The 19504-nt window shown below is 35.4% G+C and overlaps 1 protein-coding gene across 7 annotated transcripts in view; it reads right to left on the reverse strand.

The window, feature by feature from the left end:
* The window catches only part of ZZZ3 (zinc finger ZZ-type containing 3), an 88720-nt gene that overhangs the window by 30955 nt on the left and 38261 nt on the right, over positions 1 to 19504 (reverse strand). For 5 of the 7 annotated variants that reach the window (XM_032494617.1, XM_032494618.1, XM_032494615.1 and 2 more), the window contains one exon: positions 17878 to 19433. The exons of 1 other annotated variant lie outside the window; for it this stretch is intronic. In XM_032494617.1, coding sequence (XP_032350508.1) covers positions 17878 to 19382 — 1505 coding nt within the window. In that variant the 5' untranslated portion in view covers positions 19383 to 19433. Of the gene's footprint in view, positions 1 to 13653; positions 13710 to 17877; positions 19434 to 19504 lie in introns of those variants that run through there. One more of the 7 variants, XM_032494622.1, reaches the window with a different exon arrangement.

Consider the following 19504-nt stretch of genomic DNA (forward strand, 5'->3'; position numbering starts at 1 on the left):
TCAATTCACCAAACCCTTATACTCTATACCCATTTCCTGAATCTCTAACCTTGCTGACTGTTTGCTTTCCAATGTTAAGTATGTTTGAATCGAAGCTTACCACATCTCAAAACCCTTCAATAAGCGTTTGACAGTATCAGCCCTCAGTCTCTTAACATTAGACACATCCCTATGCCTATGTTGCTTCTGGCAGAAAAAAAAAAACTTAAATAATGCTTGTCTTTGTTTATAAACCAGCTCCTTTCTCCATTTAAATTATACACACAATTTTTTTTAAACTAAATTTTTTTTTCACTTACATGGCTTTGATTGAAAAAAACACTAAAGGCAAAAATATAATCTGGTTAGAAAATAGTAGCCTGTATATTAAAAATAGAAATACCATTTATTTTTCATAGCTGAGAGAAAAAGAAAATTATCCAAGAAAACCAGGATTTACAGAGTGTGCCCTCATAGGAAGTATTTAAAGCGTCTGATGATCTTTACTTTTACCACTTCTCTGGGTTAAGGTTGGAGGGCTTTACCTCCAGTAAATGATTAAAATATCATCTAGCTGCTGTTAACTTATTGATCTAAACACAAAATCCCTAACATAACAGCGTATAGGAATAACTCTTCCATCTCCAAAGAAATGTTTGTATAACTGAGATTTCTCTTGAATAGAAGCTTATTTTCAGTTGCATTTAGCTGAATTATACTTTCATAGTCCCAACCATAGAATAAACTTGTGAAGACCAGATCTTAAATAATGTAATAAATACCCTGATTGTATTAGAATCAAGAGAAATAAAACGCCTTATTCTCCCCTGCTATTCCTTCCATTCCTTTAAAGAAAAGAGGGGAAAATCTATTTTTAAATCCTGCTTCTCAGCTGTGTATAGTAATTTCTTAGTATGTGCCTGGGTGTGTAGAGAATAAGGAACCACAGTGGTTCATCTACAGTCGCTGCTATTCAGATACGAGCAAGAAAGAACAGGTTCTCCGGACCTTCTCCTCTCCTTGCGACACTTCCTGACCCCGCATAAACATATACCAAGAATGCTCTTCCTGGTATATCAGAGAGGGTATAGCCTAAATATTCCCTGCTTACTTCTATACTTAATTCATATTAAAATTCTTATAACTTAAAAGTTTAACTAGGATCTCTTTCAGTACACCCTACAATCTACTTTCGACATATTAAAAATTTCAAAGGGCCCTTAGACTAAACACCACAATAACTCAACAAATACAAAAGAAGCAGTTAAATCTGCACTGCTGACTCTGACATATAGTCTGCATGACACCTTTAAAAAAGTATAGCAAGCCCTACCCAAAAAAGCTATTAAAAAAAATAGAAAATCATTTTTAGAAATGCTTATCTCAGCTAAGATCTTCCAGTAATACTAATGATACCAGCTTCAATAAATATAAAATATTTTAAAATGTATTTTTTAAACCTATGTAGATTGCTACCGAATAATACAATTTTTTGATTATTTAGCCACTGTTTCCTACAGCAGCTTATAAAGACACATCCAATGCTATAAAAGAGGCTATGAAAGAGTGTAAGCTTAGGGAAAAAATATTCAAAGCAAAATTAACAAAATAGCAAACACAGGTGCCACAGAATCATGTAATTTTAGAACTACAAGGTACCACCTCAAGGGTAAATATGCACAACCTCTCCATAGCACAACTGAATAAAATCAAGTTCAAAGAGATGAAGTGACATCTGCATGACTGGTCAGCCCAGGATTGAGACCCATGCCAACATCCCTTGGTCCTACATCTTAAGTGTTCTTTCCTCCTTAGCACAACACAAGAAAACAGAGATATTTTGGGGAGAGCTAAAATTCTTTATTAAGCCTCTTCTAATATCTCTATGAGAATAAATGTCACATGCTTAATTTAAAAAATATTTTCTAGTTACATAATAGAAACATTATGGGAAATGTGAGACATAAAAGAAATAAAGGCCTCATAATTACATCATAAAATAAAATTATTACTTTATCTTTTGAAAAAATAAGTAAAATTTTTAATTTTAATATATTTTAATAAAATAAATTTTAAAATTAAAAATTTTAATTTTAATAATACATATAGTAACACAAAATACAGAGGAATATGTTACTGAGAAATTTCTAGTTCTTATGATAAACACCTCACTATTCTTGTAACAAAAGCTTCACTTTTGATAGAGAACAGATTTATAACAAGGAAACTAATTATGCAAAAAAAATTCTTTGCTTTAGAAATTACCAACAGGATCTTTAGGAAACACTCTCCAAAGCCCTTAAAATTATTCATTTACAAAAAAAGTTTACAAAAACATTACCTGCATGAAATGTCCAGCATAGTAAATATTTTTACATAGCACAGAAAGTCTCTGCTGTATTTACATTGAAAATTCAGGAAGGCTACCACACACTTCTTAGATTAGATTGGTTTAAACCCAAAAACCTGAAAATACCAAATGCTGATGAGGATACGGATTAACTCAAGAATGAGGAAGTCTCATTCATTACTCATGGGAATGCAAACTGGAACAGCTACTTTGGAAGACAATCTGGCAGTTTCCTACAAAACTAAACATAGTCTTACCATAAGATCTATCAAGGGCACGTTTAGGTATTTTTCTTCACTGATACCCATACAAAACCTGCATGCAAACATTTATAACAATTTTATTCATAATCGCAAAAATTGAGAAGCAACCAAGATGTCCCTCAACAGGTAAATGGGCAAACAAGCTGTGGCACATCCATAAAATGGAAAATTATTCAGAAATAAAAAGAAATGAGCTACCACATCACAAAAAGACATGGATGAACCTTAAGTGCATGCAGCTCAGTGAAAGAAGCCAGTCTGAAAAAGCTTCATACTGCATGTGACATTCTGAAATACGCAAAACTGTGGAGGCAGTAAAAAGATCACTGGTTCCCAGAAGTTCAGAAATAGGGGAGGAGGGTGGAAAAGGTGAAGCAAAAGTTTCGGGGTTTTTTTTTTCCAAAGGAGATTTTTAGAGCAGTAAACTATTCTGTATGACACTGTAATGGTGAAAACATGACAATATGCATTTGTGAAAACCCACAGAACTTTACAATACAGAGAATGAGTGCATGCAAATTTTAGAAACTCTTTTAGGAGGTCAGGAATGCAAACTGTGACAAAAGGATCTACTTGTATTACAAATGTTTGAAGACACTGAAGGGAGTAGAAGAATAAAGTCCTGACCTATGTAATTTTGGAAATAAGTAGCACCTGTAAAACTAAAAGTACTTGACAGAAGTACTACCTCGAGTTCATTAAGTTATTTCCCACAAAGATATAGGCTGACGATTCTGATGTTACCGTACAACTAAAAAATTAAGTAAATGGATGGCAAGTGGAGAAAGCCAGCTTTGTCACTGTTGGGAATTTACAAATAAGCAAGGTAAAGTGGTTATAATGATCCACGTGGTAATACACAGGCATACCTGAGAGATATTTTAGGTTCAGTTATAGACTACTGCAATAACGTGAATAACACAGTAGAGTCAAACTTTTTGGTTTCCAAGCACTTATAGAAGTTATACTTACACAAAATATACTCTATTAAGTATGTGATAACATTATAACTGAAAGAAAATGTACAAACCTTAATTTTAAAATACCATATTGCTAAAAAAAAAAAAAAAGAAGAATGCTAACTATTACCTGAGCCTTCAGCATGTTGTAATCTTCTTTTGCTGGTGGAGAGTTTGAAATATTGCAATACCAAAATGTAACACAAAGATGCAAAATGAGGAAAAACTGTAGGAAAAATGGTGGTAATAAACTTGTTCAATGCAGGCTTGTCAAAATCTTCAATTTATAAAAAAGGCAATTATTCGCCAAGGGCAACAAAACAAGGTATGCCTGTTTGGAACTAGAGGTAAAGTCAAAATATGAACTCATGTTTAGTTCGGTATAGATTACAGATGATTACATACAGATTTACAGATATGTGTATAGATATACAGGTTTGTATACACACGTGTATTTTCTTACTCTATCAGCTGAGACAACTAAATAAAAGCAACAACAACCTAGTATCAATGAGCACACATAGCACCCAAATACTGGCTTCTACTATCGTTTTCCAGTAAAAGGAACTGGGGTTCCTTGAAGAGAGGGCTGTTTCTAAGACTGGGGCAGGAAATATATAAGACGAGTCTAGAGCACTTTGAAGTGCCAGAAAGTAAGAAAGTGCTCAAAAAGCACACAAACACACACAACAAAAATACACTCCTTAATGGGGCACAGGAGCCAAGAGAAAGGTTCCCAATGACCAAAGCTGGAACAACTTGAGCAGTAAAATAAAGTAGCACTAAATGATACCCCAAGGTATAAAAACAGATTTCTATGAGTCCATACTGATATAAATAAGTGACTGAGTAAATAAATGAAAGGAAAAGAGGGGGAAAATTTTCCCATGCAGAGGAATGTCAAATAATTTACATAGACACTCTGCCCTGTAAGTGTGCAGTGATTTCTTTCCAAACAATACAATATGGAAAGCAGAGGGAGAATAACTTTACAATGAGAAACCTGACAGGCACCACCTCAGCCAGGTGATCAAGGTCATCAACAGCAATGAATAGTATTAAAAGTCTATCCCTTGGTATAACAGGATAAAAATGACACTTCACCTCTGTGGTCTTCCTCTCAAAAACCCACGACCCTAGTGTAATCATGAGGAAAACATCAGACAAATTACAACACAGAGGCAGCTATGAATAACTAACTAGTATCCCTCAAAATTGCCCAGGTCATCAATAAGCCAAGTCTGAAAAACTGCCACAACCAAGAGAAGCCTAAGGAGACATGACAACTGTTAGTAATGTGGTATACTAAATGGGATTCCGGAACAGAAGGATATTGGGCAAAAGAACTAAGGGACTCTGAATACAGTGTGGGGTTTAATATATTTTACATATTATACATACTGATTAAACTATATATTATATATAATTGATAAAAATCTACCAATTCACTAATTACAATAAATGTTACACTAATGTAAGATGTTAACAGAGGAAACAGGGTAGAGTATATGGGAATTTTTGTACTTCTTTTCTGTAAATCTAAAACTGTACTAAAAAAATTAAGTCCATTTATAAAAAAATAGGAGATAATACCATTTGCAGCAACATGGATGAACCTGGAGATTGTCATTCTAAGTGAAGGAAAGAGACAGAGAAAGAAAAATACCATATGATATCACTTATATGTGGAATGTAAAAAAAAGAGACAAATGAACTTATTTACAAAACAAAAACAGACTCACAGACATAGAAAACAAACTTATGGTTACCAGAGGGGGAAGAGGGTGGAAAGAGATCAACTGGGAGTTCAAGATTTGCAGATACTAATATATATAAAATAGATAAACAACAAGTTCATACTGTATAGCACAGGGAACTATATTCAGTATCTTACAGTAAGTAATGGTAAAAAAGAATATGAAAATGAATACATGTGAGTTCATGTGTGACTGAAGCATTATGCTGTACACCAGAAATTGACACAACATTGTAAACTGACTATACTTCAATGAAAAAATATACACACACACAAAAAAATTAGGAGACTTAACAGTTTCTTCACTGGGGTAGTGAAATTTGACTAATACACCCTCAGGGCTACTATGCAGACCAAAATAATAATAATAATAATTTAAAACTTTTATCAAGAAGGCAGAAGTAGAAAATACCTGACCTAAGAGTCAGGAAACATTACAAGCGGCAACTCTGCCACTACTCCATGAAATCTTGAACATGACTCATCTTTTCTGGTCTAGGTTTTTACACCTATAAACTGAGAGGGATAAAACAGCCTCTGAAACTATTATCATTACACCAACTGCAAACTGTTAGAATAAATCTCTTGTATTTCTGTACCAAACCTGATTAAGAATCCTACTAAAAATTAAGTATCCACTGACGATATTATGCAAGCTGTACCAAAAGCTGACTTCCAAGAACACTCTGAGCAATGATGGCTGAGTCCAGCACAGTCAGGCACTGATATCATCTGTAAGGGTAACGATGTCCTACTTGTTTTTGCCGTTTTAATAAAGTTGAGCAAATCAGAGGAGTACTACCTCAGTCGCAAGCTACCTAATATAACCACTATGCAATTCCTGCATGTCAAAGGCCCCTTCAAATGTACTAATATGTTTTACTCACATATTAAAAAGGAAATCACCATAACATGGAAACTTCCCAAAGACTTTTAAAGTTTACATGTATTATCTCCTGAGTTCTTTTTACTTTATTAACAATTTATCTCTTAAAGAATTCTCATTAATTGGCGGGCATGCTTCCTATTCCCACCCTTGCAGAAATCATGATTCCTTTACTTAAAATATCAGTCTAATTATAATAGATCACCAATTTGGCTAAAAGTAACCCAAGTTATTTTCACTGTTAAGTAAATACCAGCTGAGCCCAAAAGTTTCTATAAATATATTATTGGGATTCTACAACCCTGACCTCAAGAGAGAACTTAGCAATATCTCTAAAAACTTTCCCAAAGCAAAAAATTACTGATTAATAACTGGCTTCTCCTTGCTAAAAAATAATGATTTTCATATTTTTTACATCAGGCACCTCTACTGGTAAAAAAAATAAAATAAAAATTGTGGCACGTGCTTCCAATTTGTGTATACTTACTTATAAATTATTTTTTACTGTACATATATACACTATAAACATATACAAAGAACCCAAGAAATTCTTAAGAATGAGGAAAAATACATATAAATAGCATTTCCTTCCTATCTCCCAGTGGATTATCTAGAGCATCTCTGGTATGCACATACCCCACTCACACTTTTTTTTTTTTTTTTGGCATTCTCTGTGTTAAAATTGACAAAATAAAAAGTTCACTATTTTAACCATTTTAAAGCAAACGATTAAGTGACATTTAGTACATTCACAATGTTATGTACACAACTGCCAACCTCCAGCAACCATTAATCTGCTTTCTGTCCCTATGAATTTGCTTATTCTAGATATTTCACATAAATGAACATACAATATGTGACCTGCTGTGTCTGGCTTCTTCGCTTAGCATAATGTTTTCAAGATTCATCCATGTGGTAACATATAAAAGTACCTCATTCCTTTTCATGGCTGAATAATATTCCACCATATTGATAACACTTCTTTTTTAAGTCTATTCATCAGTTTACGGACATTTGAGTTGTACACACCTTTTGACTATCATAAGCAGTGCTACCATGAACATCTACGTATGCTTTTTTATTTGAAAACTTGTTTTTAATTCTTTTTAATATATATCTAAAAGTGGAATTGTAAAATCATACGGTAAATTTATCAAGAAACTACCAAACAGATTGCCACAGTGGGGGCACCATTTTGCATTCCCACTAGCAATATATGAGAGTGCCCATAACCCATTTTATAGACATTTAACTAATGAATACAGCTGAACCCAAAACACCACGTTGTCTATAATGGGCATGTTTTGACAGCCTATACTGCCCACCAACCTCTTTTCTGGAAGATATCCTTGCTATCTGGATATATGGAGGTTACCCAAAACTGACTTTGCCTCTGGCTCCACCCAACCTACCCCCACAGTAACTCCACTCCTGACCACTGATAATTTTGCCAGGGAGTGAATCCAGGAGAGTCCACCTACAGAGAAGTCAATACACCAGGTTCTCTTTAGAGAATGTGAAGAAGCAGCTCTGCAGAAGAAAGATCAGGTAGAGTGGGCGCCAGGGCAAGCAGTGGGAAGTCACTGTCATTTGCAAACTGAAATTAAGGGAGAAAGGAGTGTGCAAAAAACATTCGTAAAAAGAGAAAAACCACAGTCCACAATGCACAAAGAAAAACAGAGGTAAGAGAGTATAACCTTGAATACTAATAGGTTATAATTTCTCAAGGCCTGGTTAGACTTTATTTCCCGACCCTAGATATTCGTAAGACTGTCTTACTATGTATTTAAAATAAACCTGTTTTCATTGGATGTATTTTGAATGGGTTTCTGATTCCTGTAACCAACAAGCTCTTACTAAAACAACCTCTGACTACATTGACTTTATTTCTCTCACTAGTTTTAAATACTCTAATGAGGTTCCTTACTGGTTACTCAATTTTAATACTTTGTATTCAAACTGAATACCTTTTAAATACCATACAAAGGTATTCACAGGGAGTTTTTAAAAGAATGTGTGTTACTCTTTTTAATCCACACTTTTATAGCCATTCAAATAATGTTTTTCTCTTCCCTAAAGACTCCAGGTTTCTTGTGGTAATACATCTTAAAAGAGGAATTTTCAACTTATCCCTAGTACCTGTTTTTCTAAATCTATTCAACAAATTGAGTTTTCCCTCTTAATACAGGAAGCTGAATGCAACTGTACTGTGGTCAGTATAAAAGTGGCACAATCCCCTAGAAAAAATCCTGACCACCAGGCAGAGCAAGATTCACATATTTTTCCCTACTCAATAGTTTCAGATTACTCCCTCTAAGAAACAATCTGCTGTAACATCTAAAAAAGTTCACCTTCTGTTCTGGAATAGCAAATACATCAAAGTTTCATAGAATATAAACAAGCTAGTGATTTCTTGTTATAAACTAATACTCTTAACAGGCAACACACCTCAAACAGAAGAAAACTACATCTCTGTTAAGCTATCTGCTCATTTCACAGTGACTTCAAAGGCACAGAACATGTCATAGTTAATTATTTCTACTATCTACTCAAAGTTATAAGTTTGCACAGAGAAAGCTGAGTAATATTCTCTGATGAAAATCTTTAAATAATAGGATAGACACATATAAATACACACATTTTCTTTCAAGTCCTTCAATTTAATAAAGACAACCCCAACCAAATTCTTACCATTCTGTACGCTAGTTTCTAAAGCCTATTGGCAAAACTCTAGATTGTAAAAATATATTTGAAGCCATATAAAACATTCTGATCATACCAAAGTTGTAAATTTGCTTTATTATACAATGACTTCCTCTCTTTGGGTCTGGTATTAACAACTGAGCTACATTTTTTATATGGCCATGTAAAAAGCATTATTGTACCACCAGGTACTGTGTTCAGACAACCATCCCTGATCATGTGACACACCCTTTTACCTCCCCACTCCCTGCCATTATCTCCCCCCAATTTCTGAGTTTAGTGAACTATGTGAATGATTACATAGGTTATTCAATTTTTCTTCTGAAAATTTAAGGTCTAGATTTTTCAAAAAGTAAATAAGATAAATCATCACTATTATTAACTCCATAAACTCAGGATCTTAAAGTCAAACCTATGGTATTTTAAAATGTCTACTATGAAAAGCATGTTAAATTTTTTTCTGACACTTCCAAAGCAGGATAAGGCTTGACATTTCAATGACGATATAATAACCAACTAGAAAGACATGGTTCCCTCAAAGAGCTTGAGGTTTAGTGTATGGTGCATGCTTACAAGAAATTATAGTTTGCTATGATAGAGTACACAAGGATTCATCAGTCTCGGGAAGATAGGAAAGATTTCTCAGAGAATACAATATCTAAACTGAGAGCGCCTTCTCACGTTGCAGACAGAGGAAGGAAGGGAACCAGAGAAATGGGGGTAAGAGTGTGCTAGAGCAGGCAGTTAGGCATATGAGAAATTTTAGAGTGAAAGAACATAATAATCCAGGAACTAAAGGTTTAATCTGTTATAAATATAGGCAGAAAATAAAAAAGAATGTTTTAAAATCATGCAAAAATTCACTTAAAGAATAGGTTTTATTCTAAAGACACTTACTCTCGCTACAATACTCCAGTAGTGTACTCCAGCTACATTTACTCCAGTAATCAGAAAACAGAAGATAACGGCATTCATTTAAGAAAGTGACAGTGAAGAAGTAATTGAAGACAAATAGTAGTACACTTTTCTAGACTGGGCAAGTGAAAGACACTACCAGGTGGGTAAAACGATGGTACTGCATACTGAGTGTGCGTGGAGGAAGCAACGTCAAGCTCAAAGTTAGACATGCCCCACTGGGTTTACTGTGAGACATGCAGACAGAGATACCTTGTAAACAGGCTGAAGCTCAAGAATAAAATGCCTGGAGATACGAATTTGGAAATCCATCAGTCTATAGATGGTAGTTTCACAGCAGTGAGAGTGCCCAGAGAGAGCATGCAAAATAAGAAAGTAAATAACTGAAGCCTGAGCAGTGCCAAAAGGAAGGAGAAAGGCAGAGAAAGAGAATTCAAAATCATACTGGATAGACAGACATTGGATAGACAGACATATATGAAGCATTCATTAGGATTACAGAAATCAAATCACATCAACTTTATAGAAGAGAAAACGACAACCACGGAAGTTAAAGACATTTAACCACAGTACCAGTTAAAAATGGTAAATGAAGGAGATTGGAGCACTCTTCAAATCTAGTACAACCTCTGTAAATAATTTACAAATAAAATTTCTTAAAATATTGAGTTTCTAGAATTAAATGAGGTACCATTTTAAAAATAAAAACATTATCTAGCTATGATTGGTGCCTTAAAAAAAAAACATTACTTAAAAATATACTTGTTGCATTTAAACTGACTCTCCACACCCATATATACGTTTTGAAGTATTTATTAAGAAGATACTTTAGGTTTTGATTGTAATCTTCTTCAATCGCACTTCCTACCCACACTGCCAATAAACTATTAGCACGACCCTTTCCTTCCAACTAAAGTTTAAATACAGCAAAATAAGTTTATGACCTGTTAGCTAAAAATATTATAAAAATACATTTTAAAATTAGAGGAAGAATAACAGAAGAGAAGGTAAAGCTGAATCAAAGTTCTTCAACTTTCCACAAATGATAAAAATTATAGTACCAGGGAAAAGAGATTTCTGCAAAACACTCTACATTTAATGAAAAAAACAAAACACTTACAACAAACTGGATTAAACTGATTGTCACAAAAAGGGCATATTCATCATGGCTTTCTGAAAATATAATACGGATAATTTGGCCCAGCAAAAAAAATATGAAGAGTCTAAGAAAACAGCTAACTAAAACCCAGATAAAACCCCTTAATCATTTATGGTTACTATTTCAAACTTAGTAAACAATGTTTCATGTCTTCTTGTATGTCACTTTTCTCTTTTACCCATCCTCATGAACTGTATCTGAACCAGTAACCCAATTTTTACTTCTGCTCCCACGATAGCAACACCTTATCAACACAACTAAGACAATGTCAAGTCTCTTTTACCTTCACTCTTCAATTATAATTGTTATTATTCCAATTTTGCTGACTTAAGCTTCTTAGGGAAAAAAAAAAAGCTTAAACTGATTTTTAAGGTATAACTTAAAAATTGCCCTCATTGTCACAGGAGCATCAACAAAAAATAACTTTCAAGTGGTTAAACTGCAGGCTGTGGGTGAGTGTTACAATAAGAAAACATACCTAATGCATATTAAAATTAAATCAGACAGAGACTTTTCTTTCCATGGCAGAGTTGCTAACACTGAATACCCTCCTGCCATGCATAACTAGGAAACTGGAGAAAATACAGAAACAATTACTGTTAGACATTGGACAAGAGGCAGCACAGAACTGCGATCTGTAAGACAGGGCAAACAAGTGAGCTAAGCCCTGTGATCACACTCATTTTCTACACGGAAGTGCTGTCAGTACTATGGAACAAGAACAGGTCTAGATGAGCACAGAGAAAGGAAACAGTTTGAGGAAGCTGAGGCACCTGGAATTTGTGGAACAGAGCACCAAAGAAGCAGCAAAAGAGAGAAAAACAGAAAACAGAATCTTGAGTTTTGGGCTGAACATAAAGCTGCATGTATAAAATACGAGATTCCACAGGACCAAGCGTTAACTACCACTGTTCCCACAAGCTAGAGGCATTCAGGTTTCAATCAACCCAAGTAAAGACCTTTTCAAGTGAGACACCAGAAAGGCCAGGCCATAGAAGTAAGGCTAAACTGCCCAGAATACAGGTGATCTGGACTCCCCCAACTAACAGAACCAAAACCATAAGCCTTATTAGGACCAAGCTTATTATTAAGTAAATTAACTGCCTGTCAGAACAAATTTCAATCCTTTTAAAGAAAGAAAGCAAAATTCAGACCCTCAGTGACATATTTTTAATGCCCACCATACGAATATTACTAGGTATGTGAAAATAAAATTGTAACACACTACAGAGAATTCTGCCTACTGAGAGAACCCTGAACAAATGACTCAGTCTCCTCTCGCCACTTTACAGATTTCCTATGTTAAAATCAGAGATTAGAGAGACAAGTCGAAGCAGCTCTTCATCATAACGCAAAGGAAATGGCGGTAAACAAATTCCACTGAAGAAAGGAGGAGAAAGGAAGGGGGAGAAGAAAGGTCACAAGGCAGGTCTTCTCACTTATTACTACACATAAGAACACCTGATGACACAAGTCACAGAGATAGCGTATATGGTATCATCTACTTATTAGTATGTAAAAATTCAACACTTTCAGCATACCATAAAAATTACAGAAATAAAGTTTCTGTAACTCAAGGCTAAACTTCAATTAGTCTCAAATAAATAATTATTTTAGATGGATTTTATGGCTACTGAGTATTTATTGCCATATACAAAGAAAGTACTGTTGTTTATGCAGAATTTAGATACATGGTAACTTACATAAGTAAGACACAGCCTCCAAAGCAGAAACAAAGCAAGCAGGAAAACACTACTAAAACAAACGTCCCATGCACTAATGCTTATTTACCCATTCAAAAAGAAATTCCTCCATGTATCACTTACGAATCATGAGACAATTATGACAAGCTTGGTTATTCTGATTTCCAAGTTTAAAGAAAACTAAAAGTTGTCAATTAGAAGGGAAGGCTGAGTTATTAGAGGAAAGTACCATGATAGCAAAAGTGACCAACGAAAGCCAACAAAAATGAAGAAAAGAAAATTGTTAAGAAGCCACAGAACTTAGAAAAGAACATGGAAAAGAAGTCACATTATAAGAACATAAAAAGCAGAGAAGCCCAATCATTTGACACAGTCAAAAACAGACCTATTCTGGCAGTGATGCCAGAAAAAGTATCACTACATAAACTCTGTCAGGCAAAGATGACCCTAAATCAAGGAAAAAAGACGAAATTATACTTGAGTACAAATATACCTGGATTACAGCACAGTCACTTTTAGAAACCACTGACATTAGTTGAATTAAAGGATGTTGGTACTCAAAGGAAAAAACAAAGACTTCACGGAATACTTCGATTAGTCAGCAGCTTACTCACTTACAAGCAAAAATTTTACACTTAGGACAGTTACCTTCCTCCTCCCATTAATCTTTGTGCCAAACTCCTGGGGCCAGTCTGGCTCTTGTACTTCACAGCCTTTTCCCATGAACTGAGAAGCTGCACCAAGCATGAGCTTTCCCCAGTAACTTCTGACTGTAACATACCTAACCACATTCAAAACCACCCTCCATGAACTATTTTTTGCAAATTATCCAAATCCTCTATTTAATGTCAAAGTGTAGCTGTAGTTTTATTTCCCCAGTTAGTACGTGGCAGCTATCCTTCACAGACTCATTAAGAAAATGTCCTTTAAGACAACGAACATGAAAGTATTTCATTCAATAAACAGAACAGGTTACTTACCTATAATGCTGATTCTTCAACAGATAAAACCAAATAATCATGATTACAATTACAGAGCTCAAGTTTATGGTAATGAATTCTGAAAACTGAGTATCCAAGATCTGCTCCATTAGAGTTCTCAACCTAGAAACCCCAAAAGTCCATGGAATAAATCCTTACTGGATGAGGTAATCAAGTGTAGTTCACATTATCAATTCGAAGACAGAAGTTCTAATCGCATTTCTAGCCATAACGCATCATACTTCAAATAAATAACCTAAGAACTGTAATTTTGAGTTAGGAAATGGGGACTGGACATTGCCACCTATACTGTATTTCCCAGTTGTTGTGGGTGTCAAATGAGAAACTAGATAAAGCTGCTTTGCAAATTATGAATCATGGTACAAATGTAAAGTCATTTTATCCAGGGCAGGATGACAACTCTATTCCTTCCAAGTAAAATCCAGCCCTAGTCCTGGAGTTTTCTGCCCCCTTGAAAGAAATTACCTTGACAAACAGTACAGGAAGTAATGAATCTAGAAGAACTGATAAAGATTTTCCTACATTGCTTCTGAAATTGACGAAGTATCAAGTGATTCGTCATAAGCACCGTACAACAGGACACACTGTAATTATCTAGTACATTAATATTTTCAGAGAACTGTTTGAAACTACAATTCTTATAATGTGCCTTAATATGGCTTAAAAGTAAGATTCTTACCTGAAGACTACATGAGCAAAACTCTTCGGTGAGCAATAACTATCTTACTCTTACACTTTCATTATCTAGAAACTTACAAAGTGGTATAAACACTAGCAATGTTATTAATGAGGTAATCTTTCCTAAGAACTCAAGAATCTAGAAACCCTAAATCTGACTCTTCACCTTCTATCTGTTCATGAAAGCTTATATGAAGCCACCCAAAGCCCTTCAAATACAGATTTATTTATATATTCTTGTACAGTGAGAATTCAGAGGCAATAGACCAAATCACGTTTTCATTAAAAAATTTATTTTCCAGTAATTGCCTCCTGAATTGGAGGAAAAGCTCTGAATATTAATATTAGGTCCAGGACCTAAAATCTTCCACACCTTCTCTCCCTAGAGCCAGAACTTCAAAACTTAAGAGATCAGTTTCAGCGCTTTTGATTCACAATCAGCAAAAGGCCAATTCCCAAACAGAAAGGGCAATCCACAGTTAAGCACATCATCTGAGTCAGTTCAGCTATTTAGGCCAAAAAGGGAGTCATTAGGTATTATCTACCACTTCAACAGACTCCATCCACCTTGAAGATGAGTATTGGGATAAAGTATATTTCTTTTGATTCCTCACTCTCTAATCTTTAAGAAGGCATATTCTAGTAAAATAATTCACAGAACTGTGCCAGAGGAGAAGATACCCTTTAGCTCCTTGCTCGTGGTGGAATTCTCCATCTGGAAAAATAAATATATAAAAGCACACTATGGGTTTATGTGCTGGAGAAGAGGGATGGCATCTAGACAGGAAACACGGTACGTACCAGAACATCTGCAGACTCATTTATCTGGCCTAGGGCCTAATTCTAATTACTATGATTCAGGTCTAAGTCTAGGACTGTACATACAATACCTTTTCAAACATTCACATGTGATTAGAGGACCCTGTATGTGAAATCCTTGCAAACAAGATGGATAAATTACAGGATGAATGCTAGGACAGAAGGTTGCTGATTAAATAATCAACGTTAATTTAGATAACTGCAACTGGAATAAAGAAGAGCTATGTCCTCCTGGCTCCAAAGAATTATGCCACACTCAGTGTTTTCTATTCATAATATATTTTTTAAACTAGCTGTCAGGAAGTACTGACACCCTACCGGTGGGGATATTCAACATGTGGACTGAGCAATGCCCAATTACCAGTTTCAAAAGGGAATTACTATCTGGAGCAATTTTCTAGCATGAGTAGAATAAGGAAGACAAGAAACGTTTAATGGGGTATGCATACATGTGTGTGCAGGAGGACAAAAATCCACCTACCCCAAGTGTCTTTTTTTCCCCTTTACCCAAAGTGCCTTTTAATAACATTTTCCAGTTGCCAGAAATTTACTTGAGAATTGAAGCACTAGACAGGTATCATGAGGCTGTTTTTAACAATGACAATTTGGGTAAAAAGAGTCAAGACATTTTATCTAACAATCTCTTAGCTCTAGATAAAAAGCATAAAAGCAGGGATTTCACTGAAAGAGATTTTATCTGTTGTAACAAGCACCCTCTTCCTAACCAAGATGCTAATCAAGATGCTCCCCCTCCATCTCACTTCTGAAGTGCCTCCTTTGGGGGGAGAAGGGGGATTTAACAGTGAAGTGTCAAAAGGTGCTATTTTCAAAAGATCTGGAATAAGGCAAAAAAGCAAGGAGAAATTATTTTGCCCAAAGTCATTCAACAAGACACTAATTTAATTTGAAAACACTGTCTTAATAAAGCAACTATCATCCAAATTCCAAAGGACTCTACACCCTAAGGAACCCATGAAGCTGTATCGCTCTCATTCTCAAAGGTTTAGGAGTATGGACCTCCTTCTTCAAATGTTACAACCACTATCTTTAGACAATTGTTTTACAGGAACATTAACTTTCAGAATCATCAGAAGAGCTCTTACCAAAAAAGTAACATAATGAATTAATGGGAAGATATTTTCTATCATTAATAACCAGCTAAGTCTTAATAAGTGAGCATCTCTTTGGCCAAAAAAACAACAAAAAGCAAAGAATAGAATTAACAGATTATCATTTTGTAAAAAAACACATTTCCTGAGTTTTTGATACTCCCCCAAGACATACACTCCACCTCCTAGTGCCTACAGAAAAGCAACTCTACTTTTAAACCCTGAGAGAGAATACTAATGATAAGAACTCAACTTATCTCAAATCGAAAAACTCTTCACTTATGAGTTGTTTAGTCATCTCAGGTTGGACTTCAAACATATCAAATACATGAAGATGCTAACAGTTCCACAAAAGGAGTACAATGCTCAGATAAAGTGACCTCTTAAAATGCTATTTATAAAGAAAACAGAAGAAATTTTTTTCAGAAAAAAGACCTAGGCTAAAAGGCCACCATGTTATCATATTTGATTCTGAACTACCTATAATGCATGGAAAAGGATTACTGTATTCTACAACCAGGATTTGATATTTTCAGCTGATACATACCAGGATCTGACAGTTGTCAGAGCAAAAACATTACAAAGGTTGCTCAAGTCCGGATTTTCACACAGCCTATATACTCTGATTACGAGTATTAATTCAAAAGCCTACTCTGTAGACGTAAAGGTGACTAACATACATGTCTGTCTTTTACTGTTGCTCATCATGATATTTATGGTACGTACTTTTGTTAACAGTGCCTTTCAGGACAATTTAGACACAGTTAGCTCTAATTCATTTGTGTTACTGCCCAGAATACTTTAAAGAAAATCTAAGCAAAACTGTGATCAATCTAGACACTGAATTCTGTATTTTTTAGTGACTTTATCACAAAGATTGAGCACAGATAGTATTTTAAGATATAGTCTCCCCTTAAAATTTAGAATCAAGAAAAGGCTGTATCAAATGCTTTATGTAGCAGACTAACTCTTGCTAATAAGCTAATTACAACATAACAACTAGCTGGCAAACTATTAACAGTAATATCTACTTCTGTATATCACAAAAGTCAAAGAAAGATGATGCATAAAGCGCATTTTTTAAATCAAAACTTTTAACTGGAAGTTAGATATAAGCAACCAAAAGCAGGTTTGTAGCCTGCCAGATTTCCCATATTTGGATGAGGTCTAAGCGTTGTTCTACATTATCTGGAAGGCATACACACTTCACAAAGCTCTACAGCTACAAATCAAAGTGGACTGTGATAACTAAAGATGCTTCCATTTTATAAATTAACTCAAATGGTATAATACTTATTAAAGAAACAAAAACATCATAAACCATGTTTTCACATGTCTCTTCTAATTGAGACGTGTGAAATATCAAAACTAGAAAACCATATTGCCACTGAAGAGAGTAATAAAGCTGGATATTAAGTCTTTTTTTTGGAGATTTTTTTTTTTAAGAGTTGAGAATATCATGGTGTTAAATCTAAAATTTCAGTTAAAGCATTATTTTTAGCTGTAATAAAAATGCTATAGACAATTATGAATAGATACTGAAAACTTGGGGAATAATAAACAAAGCAGAATTCATGGTTACCATATTTACACATACTCTTTGTTGTGTTTCAGTGCCACATGATCTGATTCAAAGTAATAAACATCGGGATCATCATCTTCCTCTTCTGTAATGTGTGGATTGGCACTCTCTTTGGCGGATGGCAAAAGTCCAGTACTGAGTCTTGCCTCTGAGGATGGTTTACTTAGTCCTTCACTCCCAGAATTTTCAGAGTCACAACATATCCCTTTTTCATTCTGAGAAATTTCATCAGGATTTGAGAGAGACTCACTTATGGTATCACTAACAGTTGCCTTTGTTTCACTGGGGTTAAGATTCGTCTCCTCAAACTGTCCGTTTTCTCTGCAAGGAGAACTGGTTTTCGTGGGGCTGCCTCTGGGAGGGGCCGCCCTCCGTGGCGAAGCTCTCAGAGTGTACCGGTGCTCTTGCGGTTCTGACACAGACGTCATGTGAGCCGAAACACAGTCTAGGACAGAAGATGGCTCTGGTTCTCCGGACACGGGCATGATCTCAAGACTTGAGTCCAGGGCGTTACTGGTGTTTTCATTACACTGCTCTTTTGAGGCACTGCTATCTCCCACCACATCTACTTCCTCCTCAGAATCCCTTAAAGATGAATGGATTTCAGAAAGGGGGCCTGCAGCTGGCTCAGCAGTCAGCTCGTTAACACGTTCCGCAGGCAGGCAGGCAGTTACTATTTTGTGGTCCTCCAACTTGACCTGCACTTCTGAATGTGTGCAAGGCACGTTATGGTCTATATAACTGTCCTCCTTCCTACTATCAAGGAACATTGAAGTGTGGGTATTCGAACCCCCATTTTCAGCTACTGATTTTTCCTGCAACACATAGGAACCAGTGCTATTTTGTTTAGTGTTCCCATCGGGCTGACAGTCACCACAGTTTATAACAGCTGAATCACTGACATCAACACCATTGACAGCCAAATAGCCTGTGATTTCTTCAACTACTGTAGAATTAAGTGGCCCTTCCTCACTGACATTCACCTTTTTAATTTCCCTTTTCTCACAATCATCCAGTATAAGACATCGACAAGCTCGTTTAGTCCCTTGAAAATCTGCATCATTGTCCACTACTGTACTCCTCTGTTCTACTGACTCCTTGTCTGATTTTATAGGTGAATCTTCTTCTGAACTGTTTGGTGCTTCAGATCTAAGACAACGCTTAATTCTTTTTAAAACTGGTGAAACAGGTTCTGTTTGCCTTCTCTCACAATTTTCTACAGCCTGCCTCTCTATGTTATCTTTTTCTGAAGAAGGAAGTCCTCTTTTCCTAGGGCTTACCCATGATTCTCGAGTACTTTGCTGTTTTATATCAGTAGTTCTTCCATTATTATTTCCTTTCTGAATTTGCACAGGCTCTGGTCTCTTCTTTGGTGATCTTGAACGCACTTGAGAATGAGCAGAGATTTCTTCAGGATGAGCAATGCTACGATTCCTTAAAGTTCTACCACAAAAAGATTCATCCAAGCCGTTTAACCCCACTGTTGATCTTGTAACACGAGTAGATCGGGAAGCAGCCATACTATGGCAAGTCCCTACAATACGGTCATCATGATCCACTCATTGGGAAACCTTCAAAAACGTAAACAAAATAATGAGAAAAAGGTAATAGTTAATATACCTAAAACAAAAGTATAAAGCCT

The sequence above is a fragment of the Camelus ferus genome, chromosome 13 (assembly GCF_009834535.1).
Source record: "Camelus ferus isolate YT-003-E chromosome 13, BCGSAC_Cfer_1.0, whole genome shotgun sequence".
Taxonomy (NCBI): Eukaryota; Metazoa; Chordata; class Mammalia; order Artiodactyla; family Camelidae; genus Camelus; species Camelus ferus.